Source organism: Hyla sarda, chromosome 8 (genome assembly GCF_029499605.1).
Source record: "Hyla sarda isolate aHylSar1 chromosome 8, aHylSar1.hap1, whole genome shotgun sequence".
NCBI classification, from domain to species: Eukaryota; Metazoa; Chordata; class Amphibia; order Anura; family Hylidae; genus Hyla; species Hyla sarda.
The window spans coordinates 170,398,099-170,413,653 of NC_079196.1; the positions used below are offsets into that span (position 1 = coordinate 170,398,099).

The window sequence follows — 15,555 nt, forward strand, 5'->3', positions numbered from 1 at the left end:
TATACATATACACAAACTGACATACAATCACTAGTGTTGCTCGCGAATATTCGCAATTCGAATATTATTCGCGAATATCGCATATTCGCGAATTCGCGAATTTCGCGAATATAGCGCTATATATTCGTAATTACGAATATTGTTTTTTTTTTTTTTTTTTTTTTTTTCTTCACAGTACACATCACAGTGATCATCCCTCTCTGCTTCCAGCTTGTGTGGTGTAAAGAAGACTGTAATACTACTATGTGAGACTGGCGTGCGAAAATTCGCATATGCGAAAATTAGCATATCTAATTTTCGCATATGCGAATTTTCGCACGTGTTAATTTGCATATGCCAATATTCACTTATGTTAATTTTCGCATTCGCGAATTTTCGCATACACGAATATTCGCATATGCGAAAATAAAACTAGGACATAACGAATATGCGAATATTCGCGAATATATGACGAATATTCGTCCATATATTCGCGAATATTCGCGAATTCGAATATGGCCTATGCCGCTCAACACTAACAATCACTCACATATATACATATACACACTGACATACAATCACTCACATATATATACACACACTGACATACAATCACTCACATACATACATATACACACACTGACATACAATCACTCACATACATACATACACACACACTGACATACAATCACTCACATATATACATATACACACACTGACATACAATCACTCACATATATACATACACACTGACATACAATCACTCACATATATACATATACACACACTGACATACAATCACTCACATATATACATACACACACACACTGACATACAATCACTCACACATATACATATACACACACTGACATACAATCACTCACATACATACATACACACACTGACATACAATCACTCACATATATACATACACACACACTGACACAATCACTCACATATATACACACACACTGACATACAATCACTCACATATATACATATACACACACTGACATACAATCACTCACATATATATCTACACACACTGACATACAATCACTCACATATATACATACACACACACTGACACAATCACTCACATATATACATACACAAACTGACATACAATAACTCACATATATACATATACACACACTGACATACAATCACTCACATACATACATACACACACTGACATACAATCACTCACATATATACATACACACTGACATACAATCACTCACATATATACATACACACACTGACATACAATCACTCACATACATACATACACACACTGACATACAATCACTCACATATATAAATACACACACTGACATACAATCACTCACATATATACATACACACTGACATACAATCACTCACATATATACATATACACACACTGACATACAATCACTCACATATATACATATAAAACACTGACATACAATCACTCACATATATACATACACACACTGACATGCAATCACTCACATATATACATATACACACACTGACATACAATCACTCACATATATACACACACACACTGACATACAATCACTCACATATATACATATACACACACTGACATACAATCACTCACATATATACATACACACACACTGAAATATAATCACTCACATATATACATATACACACTGACATACTATCACTCACATATATACATATACACACACTGACATACAATCACTCACATATATACATATACACACACTGACATACAATCACTCACATATATACACACACACACTGACATACAATCACTCACATATATACACACACACACTGACATACAATCACTCACATATATACATATACACACTGATATACAATCACTCACATAAATACACAGTCACTTACACTAAGGCCCCAGCCATCGCTCTCTGCACATACATAGAGATAGACACACACACATATATATATATATATACAGGGGCGGACACAGACAACAGAGGGCCCCTGTGCAAAGAATGTGCCTGGGCCCCCCCCCAAAAAAAAAAAAGTAATATGCCATAAAATTGCACTGCAACTCACATTAATTTGCATTAGATAAGCAGCAGTTCCCCCACATTAGGTAGCATAGATTCCCCACATTAGGTAGCATAGTTTCCCCACATTATGTAGCATATATTCCCCACATTAGGTAGCATTGCATAGTTTCCCCACATTAGGTAACGTAGCATAATTTCCCCACATTAGGTAGCGTAGCATATATTCCCCACATTAGGTAGCGCAGCATATATTCCCCACATTAGGTAGCGTAGCATAGATTCCCTACATTAGGTAGCGTAGCCCCACATTAGGTAGCGTAGCATAGCATATATTCCCCACATTAGGTAGCATGGCATAGATTCCCCACATTAGGTAGCGTAGCATATATTCCCCACATTAGGTAGTGTAGCAAAGATTCCCCACATTAGGTAGCATAGCATATATTCCCCACATTAGGTAGCATAGATTCCCCACATTAGGTAGCATAGCATATATTCCCCACATTAGGTAGCATTGCATAATTTCCCCACATTAGGTAGCATAGCATATATTCCCCACATTAGGTAGCATAGATTCCCCACATTAGGTAGCATAGCATAACCCCAACAAACAAACACACACACACTCTCACTCACCCACACACTCTTACCTGGCCTGCACTACTTACATTTGCCCATGGGGACTTCCTGGCAGAGGTGCGTGCTATAAGTGACATCATCGCACGCTCTGCGCTGGACGTCAGCGTCCAGGTGCTTGCGATGACGTCACTCACCGCACGCACCTCAGCCAGGAAGTCCCCATGGGCAGATGTAAGTAGCAGTTTAGTGACTGGGCAAGACTGGTTTCCCTGTCATATGTGCACTGGCAGGGCTGCCATCAGAAATTTCGGGGCCCCTTACACAACTCAAGGCCTGAGACCCCCACCGATCACCTCGGTTGAAGTGGTTCTCCAGCTGTTGGAAAGCTAAAACTCCCATCATGTCTGGAGAGCCTCAGGCAATGGGAGTTGTAGTTTTGTAACAGCTGAAGAGACACAGTTTTACCCATCATCACTGCAGAACTTACAAGTGACTACAGCTCTGATGGGACAGTCATAAGAACACACAATGATGTCAGTGACCTGAGTGACGTCTTCTTTTCTTCTTCATCTCGTCCAGAGACCAGGTCTTCCCCCAGCTCCATCTTCTCTGCAGAGTCTGACATCCGGACATCATTGGCTCCTCACTGTCAGCAGATCCTCATCCTCTGCATGAAGACAATAATCATTATAACCTTGCCAGAAAGTGTAACCTAAATAAAATACTGCCCCACACTGTACCCTGAATAAAATACTGCTATACACTGTACCCACTAAATATAATACTGCCACACACTGTACCCTGAATATAATCCTGCCACACACTGTACCCTGAATATAATACTGCTATACACTGTACCCACTAAATATAATCCTGCCACACACTATACCCACTAAATATAATACCTCTTATCCTCTGTGTCCTCATCACCCCCATAACCCCTGCCAAACCTCTCCTCAACACTACTATAACCACCCCCGCACCTCTCCTCATCACTACTATAACCCCCCCGCACCTCTCCTCATCACTACTATAACCCCCCCCCGCACCTCTCCTCATCACTACTATAACCCCCCCACACACCTCTCCTCATCACTACTATAACCCCCCCACACACCTCTCCTCATCACTACTATAACCCCCCACACACCTCTCCTCATCACTACTATAACCCCCCCACACACCTCTCCTCATCACTACTATAACCCCCGCACCTCTCCTCATCACTACTATAACCCCCGCACCTCTCCTCATCACTATTATAATGCCCCCTGCATCTCTCACCACCCCCATAACACCCCCCTGCACCTCTCTTCACCCCCATAACCCCCCCTGCACCTCTCATCACCCCATAACACCCCCCCCTCTCATCACCCCCATAACACCCCCTGCATCTCTCATCACTCCCATAACACCCCCTGCATCTCTCATCACTCCCATAACACCCCCTGCATCTCTCATCACTCCCATAACACCCCCCTGCATCTCTCATCACTCCCATAACACCCCCTGCATCTCTCATCACCCCCATAACCCCCCTGCACCTCTCATCACCCCCATAACCCCCCTGCACCTCTCATCACCCCCATAACCTCCCCATGCACCTTTCATCCCCCCATAACACCCCCTGCACCTCTCACCCCCCCCATAACACCCCCCTGCACCTCTCATTACCCCCATAACACCCCCCTGCACCTCTCATCACCCCCATAACCTCCACATGCACCTTTTATCCCCCCATAACACCCCCCTGCACCTCTCATCCCCCTATAACACCCCCTGCACTTCTCATTACCCCCATAACCCCCCCCCCCCTCTCATCACCCCTATAACACCCCAAGCACCTGTTCCCCTGCACCTCTCATCACCATTGTAGTCTGCAAACAACATAGCCCCCATCCAAACCCCCCCCCCCCCCCCCCCCCGGTTAACTTACCCTGCCGGGGTTCGCAGGGGCAGACATATCGCCTGTGCAGCCGGTTCAGCTGCACAGGGGCCCAGCGTGGGAGGGGGCCCGCCCCCTCACACGCTGGGCCGGTCCTACCATCGGACCCAGTGGACAGGGCCGCCATCAGGGGGTAAACCCATACACTTGTATGGGGCCCGGAGCTTCAGGGAGGCCCGGACGTCCCTGTACTTTTTTTTTCCCCGGCTAGTCAGTGAGTGACTGCGACTGTCACTCACTGATTCCTGGCTGGGTACCCGTCGGAACTATGACCGGGCCTCATAGTCCGGGGGGCCCGCAGGACTATGAGGCCCGCTCTTTCTAGGGCGCGGGCCCCTTAAGAAGTACGGCAGGGCCGGACAGGCCAGGGGCTGATGGGAGTCGACGTGCCCCGCGCAGGCACGCACGTCTACTCCAGTCACCTGACCTGTCCCGGCGCGATCTCCAGTCCAGCAGCCTCCCACGGATCCTCCCCGTGCAGTGGAACAGGAGTGTGACAGGAGCAGCAGCTGCAACGAACCCCCAGGGGCGGACACAGACAACAGAGGGCCCCTGTGCAAAGAATGTGCCTGGGCCCCCCCCCAAAAAAAAAAAAGTAATATGCCATAAAATTGCACTGCAACTCACATTAATTTGCATTAGATAAGCAGCAGTTCCCCCACATTAGGTAGCATAGATTCCCCACATTAGGTAGCATAGTTTCCCCACATTATGTAGCATATATTCCCCACATTAGGTAGCATTGCATAGTTTCCCCACATTAGGTAACGTAGCATAATTTCCCCACATTAGGTAGCGTAGCATATATTCCCCACATTAGGTAGCGCAGCATATATTCCCCACATTAGGTAGCGTAGCATAGATTCCCTACATTAGGTAGCGTAGCCCCACATTAGGTAGCGTAGCATAGCATATATTCCCCACATTAGGTAGCATGGCATAGATTCCCCACATTAGGTAGCGTAGCATATATTCCCCACATTAGGTAGTGTAGCAAAGATTCCCCACATTAGGTAGCATAGCATATATTCCCCACATTAGGTAGCATAGATTCCCCACATTAGGTAGCATAGCATATATTCCCCACATTAGGTAGCATTGCATAATTTCCCCACATTAGGTAGCATAGCATATATTCCCCACATTAGGTAGCATAGATTCCCCACATTAGGTAGCATAGCATAACCCTAACAAACAAACACACACACACTCTCACTCACCCACACACTCTTACCTGGCCTGCACTACTTACATTTGCCCATGGGGACTTCCTGGCAGAGGTGCGTGCTATAAGTGACATCATCGCACGCTCTGCGCTGGACGTCAGCGTCCAGGTGCTTGCGATGACGTCACTCACCGCACGCACCTCAGCCAGGAAGTCCCCATGGGCAGATGTAAGTAGCAGTTTAGTGACTGGGCAAGACTGGTTTCCCTGTCATATGTGCACTGGCAGGGCTGCCATCAGAAATTTCGGGGCCCCTTACACAACTCAAGGCCTGAGACCCCCACCGATCACCTCGGTTGAAGTGGTTCTCCAGCTGTTGGAAAGCTAAAACTCCCATCATGTCTGGAGAGCCTCAGGCAATGGGAGTTGTAGTTTTGTAACAGCTGAAGAGACACAGTTTTACCCATCATCACTGCAGAACTTACAAGTGACTACAGCTCTGATGGGACAGTCATAAGAACACACAATGATGTCAGTGACCTGAGTGACGTCTTCTTTTCTTCTTCATCTCGTCCAGAGACCAGGTCTTCCCCCAGCTCCATCTTCTCTGCAGAGTCTGACATCCGGACATCATTGGCTCCTCACTGTCAGCAGATCCTCATCCTCTGCATGAAGACAATAATCATTATAACCTTGCCAGAAAGTGTAACCTAAATAAAATACTGCCCCACACTGTACCCTGAATAAAATACTGCTATACACTGTACCCACTAAATATAATACTGCCACACACTGTACCCTGAATATAATCCTGCCACACACTGTACCCTGAATATAATACTGCTATACACTGTACCCACTAAATATAATCCTGCCACACACTATACCCACTAAATATAATACCTCTTATCCTCTGTGTCCTCATCACCCCCATAACCCCTGCCAAACCTCTCCTCAACACTACTATAACCACCCCCGCACCTCTCCTCATCACTACTATAACCCCCCCGCACCTCTCCTCATCACTACTATAACCCCCCCCCGCACCTCTCCTCATCACTACTATAACCCCCCCACACACCTCTCCTCATCACTACTATAACCCCCCCACACACCTCTCCTCATCACTACTATAACCCCCCACACACCTCTCCTCATCACTACTATAACCCCCCCACACACCTCTCCTCATCACTACTATAACCCCCGCACCTCTCCTCATCACTACTATAACCCCCGCACCTCTCCTCATCACTATTATAATGCCCCCTGCATCTCTCACCACCCCCATAACACCCCCCTGCACCTCTCTTCACCCCCATAACCCCCCCTGCACCTCTCATCACCCCATAACACCCCCCCCCTCTCATCACCCCCATAACACCCCCTGCATCTCTCATCACTCCCATAACACCCCCTGCATCTCTCATCACTCCCATAACACCCCCTGCATCTCTCATCACTCCCATAACACCCCCCTGCATCTCTCATCACTCCCATAACACCCCCTGCATCTCTCATCACCCCCATAACCCCCCTGCACCTCTCATCACCCCCATAACCCCCCTGCACCTCTCATCACCCCCATAACCTCCCCATGCACCTTTCATCCCCCCATAACACCCCCTGCACCTCTCACCCCCCCCATAACACCCCCCTGCACCTCTCATTACCCCCATAACACCCCCCTGCACCTCTCATCACCCCCATAACCTCCACATGCACCTTTCATCCCCCCATAACACCCCCCTGCACCTCTCATCCCCCTATAACACCCCCTGCACTTCTCATTACCCCCATAACCCCCCCCCCTCTCATCACCCCTATAACACCCCAAGCACCTGTTCCCCTGCACCTCTCATCACCATTGTAGTCTGCAAACAACATAGCCCCCATCCAAACCCCCCCCCCCCCCCCCCCCGGTTAACTTACCCTGCCGGGGTTCGTTGCAGCTGCTGCTCCTGTCACACTCCTGTTCCACTGCACGGGGAGGATCCGTGGGAGGCTGCTGGACTGGAGATCGCGCCGGGACAGGTCAGGTGACTGGAGTAGACGTGCGTGCCTGCGCGGGGCACGTCGACTCCCATCAGCCCCTGGCCTGTCCGGCCCTGCCGTACTTCTTAAGGGGCCCGCGCCCTAGAAAGAGCGGGCCTCATAGTCCTGCGGGCCCCCCGGACTATGAGGCCCGGTCATAGTTCCGACGGGTACCCAGCCAGGAATCAGTGAGTGACAGTCGCAGTCACTCACTGACTAGCCGGGGAAAAAAAAAGTACAGGGACGTCCGGGCCTCCCTGAAGCTCCGGGCCCCATACAAGTGTATGGGTTTACCCCCTGATGGCGGCCCTGTCCACTGGGTCCGATGGTAGGACCGGCCCAGCGTGTGAGGGCGGGCCCCCTCCCACGCTGGGCCCCTGTGCAGCTGAACCGGCTGCACAGGCGATATGTCCGCCCCTGTATATATATACATACACACACTGACATACTATCACTCACATATATACACACACACTGACATACAATCACTCACATATATACATACACACACTGACATACAATCACTCACATATATACATATACACACACTGACATACAATCACTCACATATATACACACACACACTGACATACAATCACTCACATATATACATATACACACACACTGACATACAATCACTCACATATATACATACACACACTGACATACTATCACTCACATATATACACACACACACTGACATACAATCACTCACATATATACACACACACACTGATATACAATCACTCACATATATACATATACACACACTGACATACAATCACTCACATATATACATACACACACTGACATACAATCACTCACATATATACATACACACACTGACATACAATCACTCACATATATACATATACACACACTGACATACAATCACTCACATATATACATATACACACACTGACATACAATCACTCACATATATACATATACACACACTGACATACAATCACTCACATATATACACACACACTGACAATCACTCACATATCTACATATACACACACTGACATACAATCACTCACATATATACATACACACACTGACATACAATCACTCACATATATACATACACACACTGACATACAATCACTCACATATATACATACACACACTGACATACAATCACTCACATATATACATATACACAAACTGACATACAATCACTCACATATATACATATACACACTGACATACAATCACTCACATATATATACACACACTGACATACAATCACTCACATACATACATATACACACACTGACATACAATCACTCACATACATACACACACACTGACATACAATCACTCACATACATACATATACACACACTGACATACAATCACTCACATATATACATACACACTGACATACAATCACTCACATATATACATATACACACACTGACATACAATCACTCACATATATACATACACACACACACACTGACATACAATCACTCACACATATACATATACACACACTGACATACAATCACTCACATATATATCTACACACACTGACATACAATCACTCACATATATACATACACACACACTAACACAATCACTCACATATATACATACACACACTGACATACAATAACTCACATATATACATATACACACACTGACATACAATCACTCACATACATACATACACACACTGACATACAATCACTCACATATATACATACACACTGACATACAATCACTCACATATATACATACACACACTGACATACAATCACTCACATATATACATACACACACTGACATACAATCACTCACATACATACATACACACACTGACATACAATCACTCACATATATACATACACACACTGACATACAATCACTCACATATATACATATACACACACTGACATACAATCACTCACATATATACACACACACACTGACATACAATCACTCACATATATACATATACACACACTGACATACAATCACTCACATATATACATACACACACACTGAAATACAATCACTCACATATATACATATACACACTGACATACAATCACTCACATATATACACACACACACTGACATACAATCACTCACATATATACATATACACACACTGACATACAATCACTCACATATATACACACACACACTGACATACAATCACTCACATACATACATACACACACTGACATACTATCACTCACATATATACATATACACACACTGACATACAATCACTCACATATATACATACACACTGACATACAATCACTCACATATATACATATACACACACTGACATACAATCACTCACATATATACATATACACACACTGACATACAATCACTCACATATATACATCCACACACTGACATACAATCACTCACATATATACATCCACACACACTGACATACAATCACTCACATATATACATACACACACTGACATACTATCACTCACATATATACATACACACACTGACATACTATCACTCACATATATACATACACACACTGACATACAATCACTCACATATATACATACACACTGACATACAATCACTCACATATATACATACACACACTGACATACAATCACTCACATATATACATACACACACTGACATACAATCACTCACATATATACATACACACACTGACATACAATCACTCACATATATACATATACACACACTGACATACAATCACTCACATATATACACACACACACTGACATACAATCACTCACATATATACATATACACACACTGACATACAATCACTCACATATATACATACACACACACTGAAATACAATCACTCACATATATACATATACACACTGACATACAATCACTCACATATATACACACACACACTGACATACAATCACTCACATATATACATATACACACACTGACATACAATCACTCACATATATACACACACACACTGACATACAATCACTCACATACATACATACACACACACACTGACATACTATCACTCACATATATACATATACACACACTGACATACAATCACTCACATATATACATACACACACTGACATACAATCACTCACATACATACATACACACACTGACATACAATCACTCACATATATACATATACACACACTGACATACAATCACTCACATATATACATATACACACACTGACATACAATCACTCACATATATACATACACACACTGACATACAATCACTCACATATATACATCCACACACACTGACATACAATCACTCACATATATACATACACACACTGACATACTATCACTCACATATATACATACACACACTGACATACTATCACTCACATATATACATACACACACTGACATACAATCACTCACATATATACATACACACTGACATACAATCACTCACATATATACATACACACACTGACATACAATCACTCACATATATACATACACACACTGACATACAATCACTCACATATATACATACACACACTGACATACAATCACTCACATATATACATATACACACACTGACAAACAATCACTCACATATATACACACACACACTGACATACAACCACTCACATATATACATATACACACACTGACATACAATCACTCACATATATACATACACACACACTGAAATACAATCACTCACATATATACATATACACACTGACATACAATCACTCACATATATACACACACACACTGACATACAATCACTCACATATATACATATACACACACTGACATACAATCACTCACATATATACATATACACACACTGACATACAATCACTCACATATATACATACACACACTGACATACAATCACTCACATACATACATACACACACTGACATACTATCACTCACATATATACATATACACACACTGACATACAATCACTCACATATATACATACACACACTGACATACAATCACTCACATATATACATACACACACTGACATACAATCACTCACATATATACATACACACACTGACATACAATCACTCACATATATACATACACACACACACACTGAAATACAATCACTCACACATATACATATACACACACTGACATACAATCACTCACATATATATCTACACACACTGATATACAATCACTCACATATATACATACACACACACTGACACAATCACTCACATATATACATACACACACTGACATACAATAACTCACATATATACATATACACACACTGACATACAATCACTCACATACATACATACACACACTGACATACAATCAGTCACATATATACATACACACTGTCATACAATCACTCACATATATACATATACACACACTGACATACAATCACTCACATATATACATACACACTGACATACAATCACTCACATATATACATACACACACTGACATACAATCACTCACATATATACATACACACACTGACATACAATCACTCACATATATACATACACACACTGACATACAATCACTCACATATATACATATACACACACTGACATACAATCACTCACATATATACACACACACACTGACATACAATCACTCACATATATACATATACACACACTGACATACAATCACTCATATATATACATACACACACACTGAAATACAATCACTCACATATATACATATACACACTGACATACAATCACTCACATATATACACACACACACTGACATACAATCACTCACATATATACATATACACACACTGACATACAATCACTCACATATATACATATACACACACTGACATACAATCACTCACATATATACATACACACACTGACATACAATCACTCACATACATACATACACACACTGACATACTATCACTCACATATATACATATACACACACTGACATACAATCACTCACATATATACATACACACACTGACATACAATCACTCACATATATACATACACACACTGACATACAATCACTCACATATATACATACACACACTGACATACAATCACTCACATATATACATACACACACTGACATACAATCACTCACATATATACATACACACACACACACTGAAATACAATCACTCACACATATACATATACACACACTGACATACAATCACTCACATATATATCTACACACACTGATATACAATCACTCACATATATACATACACACACACTGACACAATCACTCACATATATACATACACACACTGACATACAATAACTCACATATATACATATACACACACTGACATACAATCACTCACATACATACATACACACACTGACATACAATCACTCACATATATACATACACACTGACATACAATCACTCACATATATACATATACACACACTGACATACAATCACTCACATATATACATACACACTGACATACAATCACTCACATATATACATACACACACTGACATACAATCACTCACATATATACATACACACACTGACATACAATCACTCACATATATACATACACACACTGACATACAATCACTCACATATATACATATACACACACTGACATACAATCACTCACATATATACACACACACACTGACATACAATCACTCACATATATACATATACACACACTGACATACAATCACTCACATATATACATACACACACTGAAATACAATCACTCACATATATACATATACACACTGACATACAATCACTCACATATATACACACACACACTGACATACAATCACTCACATATATACATATACACACACTGACATACAATCACTCACATATATACATATACACACACTGACATACAATCACTCACATATATACATACACACACTGACATACAATCACTCACATACATACATACACACACTGACATACTATCACTCACATATATACATATACACACACTGACATACAATCACTCACATATATACATACACACACTGACATACAATCACTCACATATATACATACACACACTGACATACAATCACTCACATACATACATACACACACTGACATACAATCACTCACATATATACATACACACACTGACATACAATCACTCACATATATACATATACACACACTGACATACAATCACTCACATATATACACACACACACTGACATACAATCACTCACATATATACATATACACACACTGACATACAATCACTCACATATATACATACACACACACTGAAATACAATCACTCACATATATACATATACACACTGACATACAATCACTCACATATATACACACACACACACTGACATACAATCACTCACATATATACATATACACACACTGACATACAATCACTCACATATATACACACACACACTGACATACAATCACTCACATACATACATACATACACACACTGACATACTATCACTCACATATATACATATACACACACTGACATACAATCACTCACATATATACATACACACTGACATACAATCACTCACATATATACATATACACACACTGACATACAATCACTCACATATATACATATACACACACTGACATACAATCACTCACATATATACATACACACACTGACATACAATCACTCACATATATACATCCACACACACTGACATACAATCACTCACATATATACACACACACACACACACACACACTGACACAATCACTCACATATATACACACACATACACTGACATACAATCACTCACATATATACATACACACACACTGACATACAATCACTCACATATATACACACACACACTGACATACAATCACTCACATATATACACACACACACACACACACATATATATATTTATAGTTACTTACAGTAAGGGCTGCATAGACTGAAGTCTGTGGTCGGGACATGCTGTGGGCGGGGCTTCTCTCTGCCTCCGCTGCTCCTGTCTCCTCCATGTGGAGAGAAGCAGAAAAATGGCAGATAATGACAGGGTGAGTGGCGCCCCCTTGCTGCAGGGAGGGCACAGCACCCTCCATTAAACCCCATACAAATCTCCCCAGCAACAGATCCTTTTTACTGCACCTGTCACCCTGGGTCTGCAGCTCCTTTTGTGAGGGCACTAGAGGGGCAGATGAGGAAAAGGGCAGGGTCTCCAGCCCCCTTTTACCCCTATGTGTGCACGTCCCTGCTATACATATACCTCTCTATCTTTCCATACTTAATCACCAGCCTTGCATCTAATAAGCATCACACATCCTTTGAGTCATTCTCTAAGCTGCACTATCTATATTCGCATCCATCACTTTGTATCCATTCACCTCCCTGCATCATCTTTTATTCCATCCACTTCACACCCTTTATTCCCCGGTCCTTGAGATCTCATCCACTACCATCATCACTGTGTATATTATCCCTGTACTGTGACATCACTGTGTATTATCCCTGTACTGTGACATCACTGTGTGTATTATCCCTGTACTGTGACATCACTTTGTGTATTATCCCTGTACTGTGACATCACTGTGTATATTATCCCTGTACTGTGACATCACTTTATGTATTATCCCTGTACTGTGACATCACTGTGTGTATTATCCCTGTACTGTGACATCACTTTGTGTATTATCCCTGTACTGTGACATCACTTTATGTATTATCCCTGTACTGTGACATCACTTTATGTATTATCCCTGTACTGTGACATCACTTTATGTATTATCTCTGTACTGTGACATCACTGTGTATTATTCCTGTACTGTGACAGCACTTTATGTATTATCCCTGTACTGTGACATCACTGTGTATATTATCCCTGTACTGTGACATCACTGTGT

General features: G+C 41.9%; 1 protein-coding gene across 4 annotated transcripts in view; it reads right to left on the minus strand.

The window, feature by feature from the left end:
• The window catches only part of LOC130284282 (pejvakin-like), a 60,938-nt gene extending 46,302 nt beyond the window's left edge, over window positions 1-14,636 (minus strand). For 2 of the 4 annotated variants that reach the window (XM_056534493.1, XM_056534490.1), the window contains exon 1: window positions 3,119-3,486. In XM_056534493.1, the coding sequence (XP_056390468.1) occupies window positions 3,119-3,201 (83 nt within the window). In that variant the 5' untranslated portion in view covers window positions 3,202-3,486. Of the gene's footprint in view, window positions 1-3,118; window positions 3,487-14,589 lie in introns of those variants that run through there. The other 2 variants (XM_056534491.1, XM_056534495.1) reach the window with 2 other exon arrangements.
• Between the last annotated feature and the right edge of the window lie 919 nt (window positions 14,637-15,555).